Source organism: Vitis vinifera, chromosome 13 (genome assembly GCF_030704535.1).
Source record: "Vitis vinifera cultivar Pinot Noir 40024 chromosome 13, ASM3070453v1".
Classification (NCBI taxonomy): domain Eukaryota; kingdom Viridiplantae; phylum Streptophyta; class Magnoliopsida; order Vitales; family Vitaceae; genus Vitis; species Vitis vinifera.
In genome coordinates this window covers 18305888-18323589 of record NC_081817.1, presented here as the reverse complement: position 1 = coordinate 18323589, position 17702 = coordinate 18305888, and the positions used below count along the sequence as shown (strand labels likewise).

General features: G+C 34.3%; 2 protein-coding genes across 2 annotated transcripts; both read left to right on the top strand.

Annotated features, from left to right (window-relative positions):
- Nucleotides 1–3746: 3746 nt before the first annotated feature.
- LOC104881237 (putative disease resistance RPP13-like protein 1) lies at nucleotides 3747–16421 on the top strand. Its single transcript, XM_010660662.3, has 12 exons — nucleotides 3747–8142; nucleotides 9061–9146; nucleotides 9274–9332; nucleotides 9429–9547; nucleotides 10583–11507; nucleotides 12085–12246; nucleotides 12396–12436; nucleotides 12571–12698; nucleotides 13154–14343; nucleotides 14499–14836; nucleotides 15415–15837; nucleotides 15937–16421. Exon 1 carries the CDS (start codon nucleotides 3847–3849, stop codon nucleotides 6424–6426), a length of 2580 nt encoding a protein of 859 aa, XP_010658964.3. The 5' UTR covers nucleotides 3747–3846; the 3' UTR covers nucleotides 6427–8142; nucleotides 9061–9146; nucleotides 9274–9332; nucleotides 9429–9547; nucleotides 10583–11507; nucleotides 12085–12246; nucleotides 12396–12436; nucleotides 12571–12698; nucleotides 13154–14343; nucleotides 14499–14836; nucleotides 15415–15837; nucleotides 15937–16421.
- Nucleotides 6440–8117, top strand: LOC132252571 (putative disease resistance protein At3g14460). Its single transcript, XM_059741921.1, has 2 exons — nucleotides 6440–7018; nucleotides 7077–8117. Exons 1-2 carry the CDS (start codon nucleotides 6440–6442, stop codon nucleotides 8115–8117), a joined length of 1620 nt encoding a protein of 539 aa, XP_059597904.1.
- Nucleotides 16422–17702: the final 1281 nt, after the last annotated feature.

Below are 17702 nucleotides of genomic sequence, written 5' to 3'. Positions count from 1 at the left end.
TGTGGGTTATCTAAGTTAATTTAAAAATAATTTATTTATTAAATGAATTATATATATTCACATGAATTTAAATTAAATGCGAATCTATTCAATTCAAATCCCTAAAAAATATATTGGGTTTGAATTATGTTTACGAATGATATCGAACTGTACCCACCTTAAAATTCTAAAAATATATCTATGACATGACTCATGTGAAATGCATTCATCCCACTCTAAAAATTTTATTCACTTAGGGTCATAAACCTTATGAAAAAGCAAGATATATTTATTACTTGTCTTTAAGTAAAGCAATTCTTATAGTTACTCAATGAGATTTAATATCAATTTTCAATGCTATGACATCTCACATTCTTAAGCAGTTATTTGGAAGGTGCACTGACATCCCTTAAACCTCAAAAATTTGGTTACTTTAATTTCCACATCTTTCTCTCTCTCCTTTTTTTTTTTTTTTTTTTTTGTTATACCCACTAGGCATTGAATTGGCTCCAACTTTGGAAAATCTCTGTCATATGATCAAATTTTCTTTAACTTTATAACTTTTCTCATTCTATGCCAATAAAGTATATAGATAAATGAGTTGGATTTGGATTTGGATTTGGATTTGGATTTTTGGGCTCAAATAAATGATTTCATTTTAATGAAATTGAACTAAAATCGAGTCGAAAAGATGTAGCAATTATGTAGATTAGAAAATAATTTCTTAAATAATATTTTAAAAATAAATATTTTTAACTTAGTCCTTGTATAAGACTAGTTTAATAAACAAATCATAGAAGTCTGATCACATGATGTCACTAGCCTTTTACTTTTTTCGAAGAAAGCAAAAGCTTTTGTCACTTTGCCTCCTACTCTTCATTCCTTTTTTTTTTCTTTTTTAAATTAGGACCCAACTCAATCTTATCTCTATCTTCTTTTTCTTTTTCTTTTTTTCATTCTTTTATTTCATTTTTTTAGACCCACCTCAACCTCATCAGTGTCTTTCTCACTTAAAAACACAGCTAATTAGCCCTCCACCAATATAATTATAATTTTATTTAATAAAAATTATTTAAATAAAATTAAGTAAAAATAATTTAATTTCTTTTTCCATTTCTTTTCTTTAAATGTATTTAAATTGAAGCTACAAATTTACTTTTTATCAAGATAGGATGTAAAATTTATGAAAAATAATTTATTTACTCATAAATTACATTTATTTTAATAAAAATAAAATTTTAAAATAATAAAAATAACAGAAAATATTAAATAAGATAGGATGACTATAACTTCAAAAAAAATTACGACCCTGTTCTACTCTAGTACAGGTTTGGGCCAGAATAAAAATTTGTTGAAGTAACTAAGATGGGTTGAGAACTTTGGATGAGGATATAACCCCATTAACATAATTGGTCAAAATTGCTACACTTTAAAGTTGTTGCATGCCATGTCACAGCAATAATTCTCTCTCTCTCCCTCACTGTCAAAATCGAATAATTGCTACACTGTAAACTGCTACACTTTAAAGTGTTGAATGTCATCCCACAACAATAATTTTTGGAAAAGTTGTGTTAATAGGCTAAATATATAGTTTTAAAAACTCATATAATTAAAATATGAGATTTATTTATATTTCTAAAATTGCCCTTTTGGTCTTCCTCATCCCAAAAACACAATGAGCAAAAAAAGTAATTTTTTTGGTTTTTCTTAAGGTTTTGCATAGATTTTCTCGGAAATCAAACGAGGATGAATTTTCTCAAAAATTGAATACGAGATGGAGACCTCTAGAATAGATCCAGAAAACATAGGGAATAAAAAAAAAGCAAATTTTTTTTTGTTTTTCTTGAGGGTTTTGCATGGATTTTCTCGAAAATCAAATAGGGAATTTTGAAACTTTTAAAATCACCCAAATAAATGTGGATGATTTGATAGTATTTTTTTTATTATGAATGGGATGATTAGATAGATAAAAGAGACTAATTTAATAAATATTTTAAGAGGGGTATTATTCTTCACCGTTTCTTTCTAAACGGAATATTTTGTACTTAAACGTCTCTCACTCTCTCAAAATTGAATAATTGCTACAGTTTAAAGTTGGTGCATCCCATCCCACAGCAATGCCTCTCGCTCCCTCTCTCTCATAATTGCTACACAGTTTAAGGTGCCTGTCATCTCGCATCCAAGGTAATTGCTTCAAACCTCAACATTCCACTTTAACTTCCACTTCTTTTCTTTTTCTTTTAGACCCACTACACATTGACTCCAACTTTGGAAGATCACTATTTATCATATGATCAAATTTTCTTTTATCTTTGATATTACTTTTTTAACTTTTCTCCTTCCATGCCAATAAAGTACATAGATAAGTGGGTTGGATTTGGATTTTTAGTCTAAAATCAAAACTTTATGATTTCATTTTTGTAAAAGATATAATAATTATGTAGATTTGAAATAATTTTTTAAATTATATTTTTTTGAAAATTAATTTTAACTTAAAAGTCGTCGCATTAGACTAGTTTAATAAAATAAATAAATAAAAATTCATAGAAATATCAAATATGCAAATAGGGCCTTGAATAGGACTAGTTTCATCACTTCATGTTAATAGGCTTTGCTTTTACTTTTTGGGAAGAGTGCAGAAGCTTTTGTTAATTCATATCCTACTTTTTATTTGGTCCGCCCACCTCAATCTTACCTCTATCTTTCTCACCTAAAGCAAAGCTAATTAGCCCTCCATCAATGTAATTATAATTTTATTTATTAAAAACTATTTAAAGCATCTAACGAAAGGATGTAATAATAAAGCACAAAAAGTAAATTTTTTATCCTTGTATTTGTTTTATTCATTTAAATCTCTCTTCATTCCATTTAAATGAGAAGAAATTAATATCATTACATATTAAGAGTGTGCTTTATAATGATTTGAAGAAGTGTTTTTAATTTTTTTTATATATAAAATTTTTATTTTTTAAATATTAAAAAGACTAAAAATATTTTTTAAAATCATTAAAAAAACACTTTAAGTACTTCTTATTTTTTGTTTTTAAAAACAAAAATTGGCAAAAACTTTCATAAAAAAAACATAGAAATTCTTAGATTTAGTTCATGCCCTTAAAAATTATTTTTTAAAATTTTAAAATTTAAGATAGTATATCAAATTAGGGTGATTCTATGGTGTTGAAAGTAATTTTTCTATGGAATATGAAAATAATTGGTGGTCCACTAAAAACCACCACATAATATTAATCTAAATTTAATTTATATGTATTTATATATACTTAAATGCCATTTATTTGTGTCATGGTTTTATACTACTAGAAATATTAATGATATTTAAAGTTTTCACCCTTAAAAATTTTAAAAATATTTCTTAAAAGACCATTCTTTTTTTCTTCCTTCACAACTTTTGTTTTTTCAATAAAATTTTCATTTTTATAACAAAATTATATATTAAAAAGGAAATGAGACTAAGACATAAATAAATGAAATTAAGTTATAAGACAACCGAATTTAAATTTAAAGACGTATAACTTTTCTATTTCAAAAATGTCAAAATTTATAATAAAATTATTAAATTCTTTAAAATAATTTTAGAGGTTTCTGTTATAAAATAATTAAAATTATTGAAAATTTCTAATGATTTTTTTTTAAAAAAATATAATGAAAATTTAATAAATTGCCTTCTCTTAGACTAAAATCTATTAAAATATGTGACAGCTGTCTGCAAAATAATATAGTGGACATTTTGATTTGTTTATTTTGTGTGGTGCACATGGCTTACTAAGCCTGCTCTCAGGCTTCCATTTTCATCTTCCTCTTCCCCTTTCTCTCTCTCTCACTAGTCACTCCCTCTGCAAACTGATCACCATGGAAGTTGTTGGAGAGGTTGTTCTTTCTGTGTCCCTTGAACTCTTGTTCAGCAAACTGGCCTCCTCTGATTTGTGGAAGTACGCACGCCAAAAGCAAGTCCACACCGAGCTCAAGAAATGGAAGACAAGACTGTTGGAGATTCGGGAAGTGCTCGACGATGCTGAGGACAAGCAGATGACTAAGCAGCACGTGAAAGCATGGCTCGCACATCTCAGGGATTTGGCTTATGATGTGGAGGACGTCTTGGACGAGTTTGGCTACCAAGTGATGAGAAGAAAGTTGGTGGCAGAGGGTGATGCGGCCAGCACAAGCAAGGTACGCAAATTCATCCCTACTTGTTGTACTACTTTCACTCCAATTCAGGCTATGCGGAATGTTAAGCTGGGGTCCAAGATAGAGGACATCACTCGCCGATTAGAAGAAATTTCAGCTCAGAAGGCTGAGCTCGGTTTGGAAAAGCTCAAAGTGCAGATCGGAGGCACCAGAGCAGCTACTCAAAGCCCAACCCCTCCACCACCTTTGGTATTCAAACCTGGGGTATACGGCAGGGATGAAGATAAAACCAAGATACTAGCCATGCTTAATGATGAATCCCTCGGTGGCAATCTGTCTGTAGTCTCGATCGTGGCCATGGGTGGGATGGGAAAAACTACGCTGGCAGGTCTAGTGTACGATGATGAGGAGACATCCAAACATTTTGCTTTAAAAGCTTGGGTTTGTGTGTCTGATCAATTTCATGTGGAGACCATAACCAGGGCAGTTTTACGGGACATTGCTCCAGGCAACAATGATTCGCCGGACTTTCATCAAATTCAACGCAAACTGAGGGACGAAACCAAGGGAAAAAGATTTTTGATTGTTCTTGACGATTTGTGGAATGAGAAATATGATCAATGGGACAGCCTACGCTCCCCTCTCTTGGAGGGAGCACCGGGAAGCAAGATCCTCGTCACCACTCGTAATAAAAATGTTGCAACTATGATGGGAGGAGATAAAAACTTTTATGAGCTAAAACATTTGTCTGACAATGATTGTTGGGAGTTGTTTAAAAAACATGCTTTTGAAAACAGAAATACCAAGGAGCATCCGGACTTGGCATTGATAGGAAGGGAAATTGTAAAGAAGTGTGGAGGCCTGCCCTTGGCAGCAAAAGCACTTGGTGGTCTTCTGCGCCATGAACACAGAGAAGATAAGTGGAATATTATACTAGCTAGCAAAATATGGAATTTACCTAGTGATAAGTGTGGTATTCTTCCTGCGTTGAGATTGAGCTACAATCATCTCCCTTCACATTTAAAAAGGTGTTTCGCTTATTGCACATTATTTCCCCAAGATTATGAGTTTAAGAAGGAAGAGGTAATCCTCTTGTGGATGGCGGAGGGGTTAATTCAACAATCAAATGAGGATGAGAAAATGGAAGATCTTGGTGATGATTATTTTTGTGAACTGTTGTCAAGGTCATTTTTCCAATCGTCGAGCAGCAATAAATCACGATTCGTTATGCATGATCTTATTAACGATCTAGCTAATTCTATTGCTGGAGACACATGCTTGCATTTGGATGATGAGTTGTGGAATGATTTGCAATGCCCCATTTCTGAAAATACCCGTCATTCATCATTCATCCGTCATTTTTGTGATATCTTTAAAAATTTTGAAAGGTTTCATAAGAAAGAGCGCTTGCGCACATTCATAGCTTTGCCGATTGATGTACCAACTAGCGGACTTCCTTCCTTCATAAGTAATAAGGTGCTTGAAGAATTGATACCAAGGTTAGGGCACTTAAGGGTGATCTCATTGGCTCATTACATGATAAGTGAGATACCGGATTCATTTGGTAAGTTGAAACATTTGAGATACCTTAATTTGTCCTACACCAGTATAAAATGGTTACCGGATTCAATTGGTAATCTTTTTTACCTTCAGACATTGAAATTATCATGCTGTAAAGAGCTTATCAGGTTGCCTATTAGCATCGGTAACCTAATCAATCTTCGACATCTTGATGTTGCTGGTGCAATAAAATTACAAGAAATGCCTATACAAATTGGCAAACTAAAAGATTTGCGGATATTGTCTAATTTCATTGTGGACAAAAACAACGGTTTGACAATCAAGGAGTTGAAGGACATGTCACATCTGCGAAGAGAACTTTGCATTTCGAAATTGGAAAATGTGGTGAATATTCAAGATGCAAGGGATGCCGCTTTAAAATTGAAGCGTAACCTTGAAAGCTTGATAATGCAGTGGAGTTCTGAGCTGGATGGTTCAGGGAATGAAAGGAATCAAATGGATGTCCTTGACTCTCTACAACCTTGTTTGAATCTGAACAAACTCTGCATTCAGTTGTATGGTGGTCCAAAATTCCCACGTTGGATAGGGGATGCCTTGTTCTCTAAGATGGTGGATCTAAGTCTCATAGATTGTAGAGAGTGCACGTCTTTACCATGCTTGGGGCAGTTGCCATCGCTCAAACAGTTGAGGATCCAAGGAATGGATGGAGTAAAAAAAGTGGGTGCAGAGTTTTATGGAGAGACTCGTGTTTCTGCAGGTAAGTTTTTCCCATCACTAGAGTAGACATTTTAATAGCATGTCAGAATGGGAGCACTGGGAGGATTGGTCTTCCTCAACAGAGTCATTATTCCCTTGTCTCCATGAGCTTACAATTCAGTATTGCCCCAAATTGATTATGAAACTACCCACTTACCTACCTTCTCTTACAGAGCTCTCTGTTCACTTTTGTCCAAAATTGGAGTCTCCACTTTCAAGACTTCCACTGCTGAAGGAATTATATGTAGGAGAATGTAATGAGGCGGTCTTGAGCAGTGGAAATGACCTCACCTCACTCACCAAGTTAACAATTTCTGGGATTTCAGGGCTTATCAAATTGCATGAAGGATTTGTGCAATTTTTGCAAGGGCTTCGGGTTTTGAAAGTATGGGAATGCGAAGAACTCGAATATTTGTGGGAGGATGGTTTTGGATCGGAAAACTCTCATTCTCTTGAGATTAGAGATTGTGATCAACTTGTATCCTTGGGATGCAATCTTCAGTCTTTGCAAATAGATAGATGTGATAAACTAGAGAGGCTTCCAAATGGATGGCAGAGTCTAACATGCCTTGAAGAATTGACAATCAGGAATTGTCCAAAGCTAGCGTCATTTCCCGATGTAGGTTTCCCGCCAATGCTGAGAAATCTTATTCTTGATAATTGGCATGATGTTGAAGATGAGGAACGACAGTACTGACAGCAACAACTTGTGTCTCCTTGAAGAGCTAGTGATATACAGGTGTCCATCTCTCATTTGCTTTCCAAAAGGGCAATTACCCACCACCCTTAAGAGTCTAAGCATATCGTGTTGTGAAAATCTCAAGTCTCTTCCAGAAGGAATGATGGGCATGTGTGCCCTTGAATACTTATCTATAGGGGGGTGTCCGTCTCTTATTGGATTACCGAAAGGTGGGCTACCCGCCACTCTCAAGGAACTCAGAATATGGAGTTGTGGAAGGCTAGAGTCTCTACCAGAGGGAATAATGCACTACGATTCCACATATGCTGCTGCTCTCCAAGCCTTGGTAATCTTTAAATGTCCATCTCTCACATCCTTCCCAAGAGGCAAGTTTCCATCCACCCTTGAGCGACTTCACATTGGGGATTGTGAACACCTCGAGTCAATTTCAGAGGAGATGTTTCACTCTACTAATAATTCACTTCAATCTTTAATCCTCGGGAGGTATCCTAATCTCAAAACCCTACCAGATTGCCTCAACACCCTCACAGATCTACGTATTGTAGATTTTGAAAATCTGGAATTGTTGCTTCCTCAGATAAAAAAGCTCACTCGTCTTACATCGCTTTTCATTCGTAATTGTGAGAATATCAAGACCCCCCTATCCCAATGGGGCCTTTCCAGACTCACCTCTCTTAAACTCCTCTGGATTGGTGGCATGTTTCCAGATGCAACTTCCTTTTCGGATGACCCCCACTCGATTCTTTTTCCTACAACTCTCACCTCCCTTACCCTTTCACAATTCCAGAATCTGGAATCCCTAGCCTCCCTGTCTCTCCAAACCCTCACCTCTCTTGAACAGCTAGAAATCCAAAGTTGCCCTAAGCTCCGGTCAATTTTGCCAAGGGAAGGACTATTGCCTGACACCCTTTCACGACTGTATGTGTGGCTTTGCCCACATCTAACACAAAGGTACTCGAAGGAGGAAGGAGATGATTGGCCCAAGATTGCCCACATTCCCCGTGTGCAGATACTTTGACTAATCCATCTGAGTAATAAACAAGGTATTACATCTCATTCCCAACACATCATTCTTCCTCTTTCTCTTCTCAACACCACTTTCAATTTCTCTTACGCGCTACTGTAATTTTCTAATTGGACTTAATTTTTAACAAGAAAGCAGCTCTTGACATGGCTCCTGGCTTGGTATTTTCCCAGTGTCTAATCTTCTCTATAATCTGTCACAATAAAAAATGAGCATTACTACTTCTACCTTGCCAGGTCCAACAAATTCAATATCTAATGTATCAAGACCTTTATACTAGAGGAAGTTGTAGTTTATTGACTTGGTTTGGTTTACTAATTAGATGACATTATCACTTCACTTATTGTAGTTTCTAGGTTTTTCTTTTCTTTTTTTTTTGTGTTCTCTGTTTATTTCTTATATAGAGGGCACTGAACAACTCTAGGGCATATTCTAGTTAGCTGCTTTATTAGCAAGTCATTCAAATTGCTTTGTTTTTTTCTTGCTTCAATATACCACATTTTATGGACAACTTTAATGACTTGAATTTCAATGCTTTTAAATAATTTTATTCACAATTTCATGTGTTTGATTAAACTCATTTAATTGGAATTAAACACGTTTAAATTATTGATTTGACAACATCTAAAACATTTTTGGTTCCTCAAAAGTGTTAAATAAATTTCTCATAGATTTTTGTTTTTCCCTCAATTTTCTGATAAATAATCAAACAAGAGAAAAAGTTTATAGTTTTTTCCCTACTTTCCCATAAATTTTTGGAGAACCAAAATAGTTTTATAATTGCTAATTTTTAAAAATTATTAAATTGATATATATATATATATATATATATATATTACTCTTTCCTTCTCATGCAAGAAAAAGGAAATTATGTGTGCTAAATTTATCAAACCAAACTAATCATCATTTTTTGTGGTTTTTTTTCTTTTCATTTCAGTGTTCATTGTAAGTAATCAAGATGAGCATAGAAGATTTTTTATGACAAACAAAGTTTCGATTATGACCATGGAAGAAACATGTAAGGTAAACAACAATAATTTTATGCCAATGTTTTTTAGATATGAGATCATTTAGAATTCATATGAAGTATTTTATGATACTTGAGTTTGTCAAATTTTTTAGATGTTTGAACTCTCCTTTGGTTCAGCAGCTTGCAGTGATTGGGCGTCCATGTAAAATGTGCTCTAACCAAGTGAACTTCTTCAAAAGGTAAGCAGTAAGCATAAATCTCTTCTTGAGATAGTTGATGCACTTATTTCTATCTCAATTTTGATGATATTTTCTTCATGTTTTGACTTTTGCAAGGAAGTGGACTATGAAGAAAGGATAGATTGTTTAGACTTTGCCTGTGGAGGAAGGGAGATTCCTGGGTGCTCAACACTTTATGCTCATTGCTCTGTTCAAGAAGAATAAGAAACTCAGAGGTACAAGGTTCATCTCCCCATAATTATCTCAAATTTTTTTGATTAATTCATTTATACATTAATCAATGGAAGAGATTTTGGATCCTCTTCTATTAAATATCTACTTGTGTATGTAATTTTTTATTCCAAGATCAGTTTCAGCCATGTCAAAAGTTGAATATACTAGTATTGTAAAGTTATATTAATTCATTTTCAATGATGGAAGTCAGTTAAATCCTACATTTTATAATATGAGCAACATAAAATGGTTGAGTTATTAGTGATTTTTTTATATTTTATTTTTTGTCCGATAGAATGGAATTTTGGTTTTATGTTGAAGGCTCAAAACATGCAGTGAATGGAGTTAGTGCTTGATGATTGCGATCCAGATAAATTATAACAGGAAGCAACAACTTGTATCTATCTTAATTCCTAGAAATCTCGAGATGACCAAGTCTCATAAGCTTTTCCACTAGATAAAGTACACACCATATTTAAGCATCTACGTATTCATGATTGTTCAATTTTGTGGTCTATAGCTAGCTGAATGATGTATGATGACAACAATAGCCATAGGAATTATCCTCTTGAATCACTACAGATCGAGGGATTTCCATCTCTCACATCCTTTCAGAGATATGAGTCACCCACTTCCTTTAAAGCAAATTAATAATATTTTGGTTCAAGCAAATGAGGCCAATTAGGAACAGAAATTATAGAGAAAACGTCATTTGAAGTCTTTCGTAGTTGGTTAATTCTTTAATGATTGATGCTTATTTGGATTTAATCTTTCTTAGCTCAGCTGCTTTTAACTCATTTACTAGAATTATTTTATTGCCTAACCATCAAATCCTTGTGGAATTTTTAATGATGCAAGTACTTGTGGTGATGATATTCTTAAAATATTTTGGCATCATTCCCTTTGTGCTAAAATCAATCATGCTCATTCACTATATATAAATCTTATCTTCTTATACATTAACTTCATATTTTTGTTTTAGTAAAAGTTTTTGTTTTAATGAAATTTTTTGTTGTACGTGTACTATGCCCAAATAGGTTGCACCTCCTATTTGACATCTTGTTGGAGCAGCAATGTCAAAGAAGATGTACATTATACAAATATTTGAAGAGAAGTATCTAAATCTGGAAACTACTAGTGTGTCTACAACCTCAGAATTCCTCACTTAAGAAAATGTGGATCTCAAGTCCTACCTCATCAGATTTAGAGTCTCACATCTCTTTGACAGCTTTGTGTTGCACAATGTCCAAGTTCAGGTTTCCTTTGAGGAAACAATTTCACGAATACACTTGCAAGGGTATTAAAACCCCTTATCTTTGTGGAGCCTCCAAAGATTCACCTCTCTAAAAACTCAGTTCATTCATTTTATATTGTACATTGTTAAATGCAATTTCCTTTTGACAGGATTTCTTGCTACAACTCTCATTGATTTTTCAATGAAAATATTGTCAAATCTAGAATCCTAGCCCCCTCCCTTGGTCTTCAAAACTTCATTTCTTTAACTTGTAGAGATTGAGGGATGCCTTGTTCTAGTCCTCCTTGCCAAGTGAAAGGTTGTCTTCTAAGTTTTATCAAACTTCGAAATCAAAGATGTTTCAAGGAGAATGATAGAGATTGGCCCCAGATTTCCTGCTTCCCCTAAAATGAGGATACATCATAAACTCATTTTTGAACCATAATAAATTCAAATTGCAAAAATAGGTGCAGAGCCAATTCAACCCTATCCTAGCCTTACATCCATTAAGGTAACTCTTATTCTCAATACACATTTCTTACTCTTTTATCTGCATAGTACCTTGTAAATTTCTCATATTGATGTTGTGTTTTACCAGTGGCTCAACAATTTGTGGAAGTCTCCATGGAGTTATGTTGATAGTTTGACTAGGAAGAAAGTTATCAGTACAATAGTTACAAACTTATGGGGGAGTATTTTGTTTCTTATCGATCTCTCTCATGGTCAATGTAAGCACCTTAAGTTCTACCTGTAATGAAATCTTCGTAATTTTATTTTAGGTGCTCTTTGAGCAGTCTTAGTTAAAGATTTGACATGCAAGCATGGGATGTAAAATGACAAGGGAGGGTGTTATTTGACAACATTTACAAATTGGCATGGATGCCTTCATTTCAATTAAGCATCTTTTGTGATACCCTTCTAACTGGGTTTAAATACAATTTTCTAAATCAATATATAATGCACAAAGTTTACCTTAATAAGTGCACTTTATGTTAAAATATCAATCTTCCGTAATCAAGGAAATGACAAATTTTCCTTTTAGAAAGAATGATGAAAATTTTCTTTACCATATAGTTATTTATAATCTCAAGTCATTCCTTTAAGGTTTTCAAATTGTCAAAAGGAAGGATTCAATTTTCTATATGTTTAATACTCTTATTCTATTGACAAAATGAGATTTGGATTTCACATTGGAGACTACAAGTTTGGCCTAAATGCAAGTAACACCTCTTTATTTATTTCACACATGATTAAAAAACTAAGTAGCAAGTGCATATGTCTAACTTCCATTTATTTATTCTACAGTTTCTACAACACACCACGTTCTTATGTCTCTTGGAAAGTTAAGAACCTTGTTTAAAATATGGTATGCCTTCCATGCTAAGAAGTCTTTTGCTCCGTGATTGTGGTGGCTCGAATAGGAACTTGCATCTGTTTTGATACATGGAGAACTCAAGAGAACATATGGTATTTAGTGCCTTTCAAATTAGTGGATTTCATATTAATTTCTCAATCAATATGCAATGTGTTTTTCATGGAACATTGCTAAAAAATTTTGTAATATTTTTTTTTTGGTTATAAACCATTACTAAATTTTGATTGCAAATAATTGTCAGGATTCATTAGCAAGAATTTTATCCAACATACAAGCTTTTAGGTGAGTGATGTACACTGAAAATTTTTCTATTTTGTTTGGTTTGAAATGCTCTTCAATTTTAAACCAACATACTGTTATTTGTTTGCAACATGTTATATTTGTAGAAAATTATCTTATCTAGATTTAGACTGCAGATTTGAATAATGTTTGAGGTGAAAGAGACTTTTTGGCATGTCCTGCTGTCTTGAGTTGTGCAAGTCAGAGGCTCGAAGAGCACAAACTCTTATGACCGGAAGAAAGACGTTTGAGTTCTCATTCTATGGTGAGCTGTGAGGATTCTATTATGAGTTGTATGGTATTCTTTGAATTGCACATAGCCTTATTTAGCTTTTAAATACTTAATGCAATTGTGCATGACCATGAATTGAACTCATACTTGACACAATTATGAGTTATATGTTATGCTTTCTTATTTTCTTTTTATTTTATGCATGGGTCAAAAAAGCACTCTTGGTAACTTTGAACTTCAACTTTAATACCTGAGGAACATTGGGTTATTTCAATACCTAATGTTTTTTAGAAGCTGGTTACAGTATTCATGGGTGAAAAAAAATATTTGTTTTTATATTTTATTTTTTGAAAGTAGATTCATAGCCTTTATCAATTCCTTGCATATTCCTAATATTATAAAGCTTACTTGTTTTCCTAAATTTCTTATCATATGATAGAAGTGCACGCATTAAAGATTGTTAATTGAAAGAAATAATTTGTTTGCAGTTGGAGATTGGAGATGAGATTACAACATGATCTCATGTCCTTGGCAATTTGTAGATTGAGGGTTTTCAAAAGGCTTTGCCCCAATACCAGTAAAAGAAGAACTGCCACGGAAGCAACTAACATTGGTACCTTGTATCTCAAGTTTCATAGAGAGTTGATAATTGAATTGGTGCCCAATCTTTTTCCCAAGATAGGTGCGTTATCCATGCCAAGTGGATGCCCTATTCAAATTATAGGGCTTTGGATTCCTTAATGATTGGAATGATCTCTGGAATTCTTGCATATTTCTAAATGTCATGGAACATCTTTCCAACAGGCTAACTTCCTTCAGTGCTCTAAATTGTGGAGATCACGAGTTGCTAAAATTTGTGGTCTGCATTAGAGAAGGATTGTTTGATGCTCTCAGTACTAGCTACATCTCTTGTCCTTGCAACTAAATATCTTTTAATCCCCTCTGGTGAGAAAAGAATAAAAAACATAAACAAGTTGCCTCATGATGACTCATATTCATAATGTTCTGGTTGATGATGTACCTTCCTAAGATTGAAGAGTGAGAAATGTCAAAGACATCCCTTATATGAGTGAGGCCTTCATAGACTCATGATTCTCAAACAACTCATCATGATTGATAGTATATTTAAGATGTGTTTCTTCTCAAATGACCAAGGCCTGCCCTTTCTTCCAATGTATCTCATGTATATTTTCATGTAAAGATTCCAGAATCCCTAACTTTTCTATATCACCAAGACCTCACCTAAGCTCTAGTTGTATTTGTCAACTGAAGGAGAACCCTGTCATGGTTTTAGAGCTATACATCAGTTCCAAATCCAATGATGAGACATCAATTCAAGATTGCCCACTTCTCCTATTTGGAAATAGATGGAGAGATCCATCTTTGATCCATTAGATTCCAAAAATGGAAGCACAGAGAGTGCACCCTATCCTATCCATATATTTAGTAAGTTTCATTTATTCCCAACACATAATTCTTACATTTTATCTTCTTATTACAAGTATAAAGTCATACTGTTGAAATTTTCTACAAGTTCAACTACTAGAGAATCCCTACATTGAACCTTTTTGTTGAAAACTTGACTAGGGAGCAACGTCTTGACAGCAGTTACAAGCTTTATGGCTTCACATTTGCTATTCAAAGGTTGTTCCTCTTGTTGGTCCTCCCACAGTCCCATGTAAGCATCGATATTTTTATTTATCCCAATTTAAATTTTCACACAATAATTTAACTGAGTGAATTCATTTATGTTAACAAGAAGTTCTGTTTGGTGTATTCTTACAGGATTCTTTTTGTGAAAGGTTGTCTAACTTCCTATTCACTTTCATTCAGGTGTAGTAACGTGCCAATTGGATATCTAGAAGTTATATGGTTTAATGAATTAGAAGCTACCAAGTGGGTGCACAACTTCAAGCCTTTTCGATAGCTAATAATTGATGGTTGCATGCCCAAGACACCTCTTTCCTATGGATAGGTTTTTCATTCAAGGTAAGAAGGCTGACAGTTCAAAATTGTATATAGGGCTTTGGGGTTCCCCAGTATCAGTGGAGGAAGACAATCTACCACAAAAACAACTAGCAGTTTTGATTGAATTGGTGTCTCAAGTCTTCCAAAGAACTCAGAATTGAGTTGGTGCTCAAGACAGTTTACTTCCGCAAGATTGAATTGGGGTATGTTCCCTAAGACAATTCAAAATTATAGCACTTTGATTCCTTATTGATTGGAATGATTCATGATAGCACAAAACATGTCTTTGGAATTCTTGCATTTTTCTAAATGTGTTGTCATCAGCTAAGCTCCATTTGTATTTTGCAAGTGGAACCATATATGAGAGACAGAACTCCTAAATTCAATATTGAGATATGGGCCAAAGATAGCCCACCTATGTGAAAATCGATGGTGAGATTCATTTTTGATCCATAATGGTTCACTGCAATAGCGGAAGCAAGTTCACCATATCCTAGTTTCACACCATTGAAATTTTCTACAAGTGGAGCTATTAGGTGAATTTTGCACTTACCTTTATTGTTAAAAAACTTCAGTAGAGAGCAACTTTTGACAACAGTTACAAGCTTTATGGTTTTACATTTACTATTCAATGTTTGTTCCACTTGTTGGTCCCTCTCACAGTCCCATGCAAGCATCAATATTTCTATCTCTCCCAATTCAATTTTTTCGGCACCTTTATCCTTTAACGGGATGAATTCATTTATGTTAAAAAGATTTTCTTTTTGGTGTATTCCTACAGGATTCTTTCGATGATGGGTTGTCCAAATTCACTTTCAGCATAACTCCTAGTTCATTCAGGTGTAGTGATATTGGTAGTTGGATATCTACAATTCATATGGTGCAATCTATACGAAACCACCATGAGGGTGCACAATCTCGAGTCTATTAGAGAGACGGTTGCATATGCACAGGACACATCTCTTTTCCAGGGATAGATTTGTATACATCTTTTGGAGTTACTATTGATTGGAATGATTCAAAAGTAGCAACAAGCCTCTGGAATTCTTTCAGATTTCTAGATGCTCCCTTTCCATGTCTTTCCAAGAAGCCAACTTCCTGCAATCCTAATGAAGGTGAAGATTTTGAGTTGCTCAAATGTGGAGTTCAGACTAAATGAATGTTGTCAAATGCAAAAGAAGAACATCATGTCTTTTGAATATCGGTATGTTGCTTGTTTCTATCTCTCACATCATTGTCAACAAATTCCTTACCTGATGCTTAAAACACCTTGGTCCTTATGATCATGTAAAACATATTTTAGGTGGTGGAGAAGGGGATAATGCACCACAACACATTTCTTGTACATCTTACAATGATGCTCTCTCACAATGATCAAAAGAACATAGTCAAAACTAAGCAATGATATGGTTTTGCCTCAAGGAGGAAGGAGAGGGAGCAGAGAGGACGCAATCCAATGGAAAGATGCATCAAATTGCTGTCTTGACAAGGGGATGAAGAGAAGGAGAACACAAGATGCTGCTTATTGGTAATATGAAGTCCTCATGAAGACAAATTGTTTGGCTTGACCAAGAGAGGAAGAAATAGAAAATAGAACCTAAGGTTCATCAGAGGACATTGGTGTGACAATTCACCCATGTAAATTTGGACAAGTAGCTCCATTGAAAAATGTTCACATGACATGCCCATCAGTGCTACACTTCTGTAATTTCCTTAAACTATCATGCCACAAACTGTGTGGATCAATACACTATGCTATCATAATAGTAATCCATATCTGTTTCCCAATTTTACATGATCAAAGAGGAAGATATTCATAAGCACGACACCGTTTTTGTGATTTGTAAACCTAATGAATACAATTAAATCCAAATAATAAAATGATTACAACTCAATAAAGAAAAACGTTTTAGAACTATTCTTGGCAAAAGGGAACGGAGCAAATCAAAGGTTTAGATTTGCAGGATTATTTGGAATTGTTTCTGATTACAGTGATTCACAAGTAGCAACTGGTCTCTGGGCTTCTTTTAGATTTCTAAATGTACTTTTGTGTCTTTGCAAGAGCTCAGATTCTAGCAATCCACTTTCAAGTTGAGACTAAATGAATGTTGTCTAATGCAAATGAAGAAACAACGCTTCTCTTGAATACGAGTATGTTTCTTGTTTCTACCTCTCACCTCATTGTCAAGATATGCCTCACCGACTGCTTAAACACGTTGATATTTGATTGTGAAAGAACATGTTTTGGTTAGTAGAGAAGGGGATAATTCAGCACAACACATTTTTTGTACATCTTCCCATGATGCTTTTCAAAATGATAAAAAAAAAAACAGAGAAGTCCAAACTTAGCAATGGTATTATTTTTCCGTAGGCTGGAAGGAGAGGGAGGACCCCAAGGCAAAGATGCATGAGATGCTGCCTCCTGATGGGATGAAGAACAAAAGAAGAATCACCAGATTGTTTAGCTTGACCAAGAAAGGAAGAAACAAAGAAAACAGAGTTGAAGAAAAGAAAATGGTAACATATGTGCAAGGATATTCCGTTGGAAGTCAAGAAAATGTTTCAGATCTGCTTACCTCCCTGACCAATAGTTACCTCACCTAAGTTCTGTACAAACCTCTTGCACCTCAAAGAAACAGAGAAAAGCAGTATTCTATCCTTTGGCTCAAAGAAACAGAGAAGCAATGGAGATATTTCAAGCTTCCTTTTAACTAGGAGGAATCAAAGATAGCAATGCATTAAATTCTGTGTCTTGACAAGGGGATAAAGAGATGGGATAACCCAACACACTGCTTTTTGATGTGGGATGAAGAAGAAATGGACAAACCATGGACTGTTTGGCTTGACCAAGAGAGGAAGGAGCAGAGGAAACAAAGTACAATGAAAGGAAACGGTCTTAGCTTTCAATTTCTTGTATTCTTTTATTGAGAAGGGTTGTTTCATTTGAAGATGAAGAAAAGAGAAAACCCACTTATACTTTGTTGCAATGCAGAGTAGAGGAACTGGACCAACATAATACTCTGCACCATATGTTGATCAGAATCTTGTAACATAAAGCTACTAGGATCC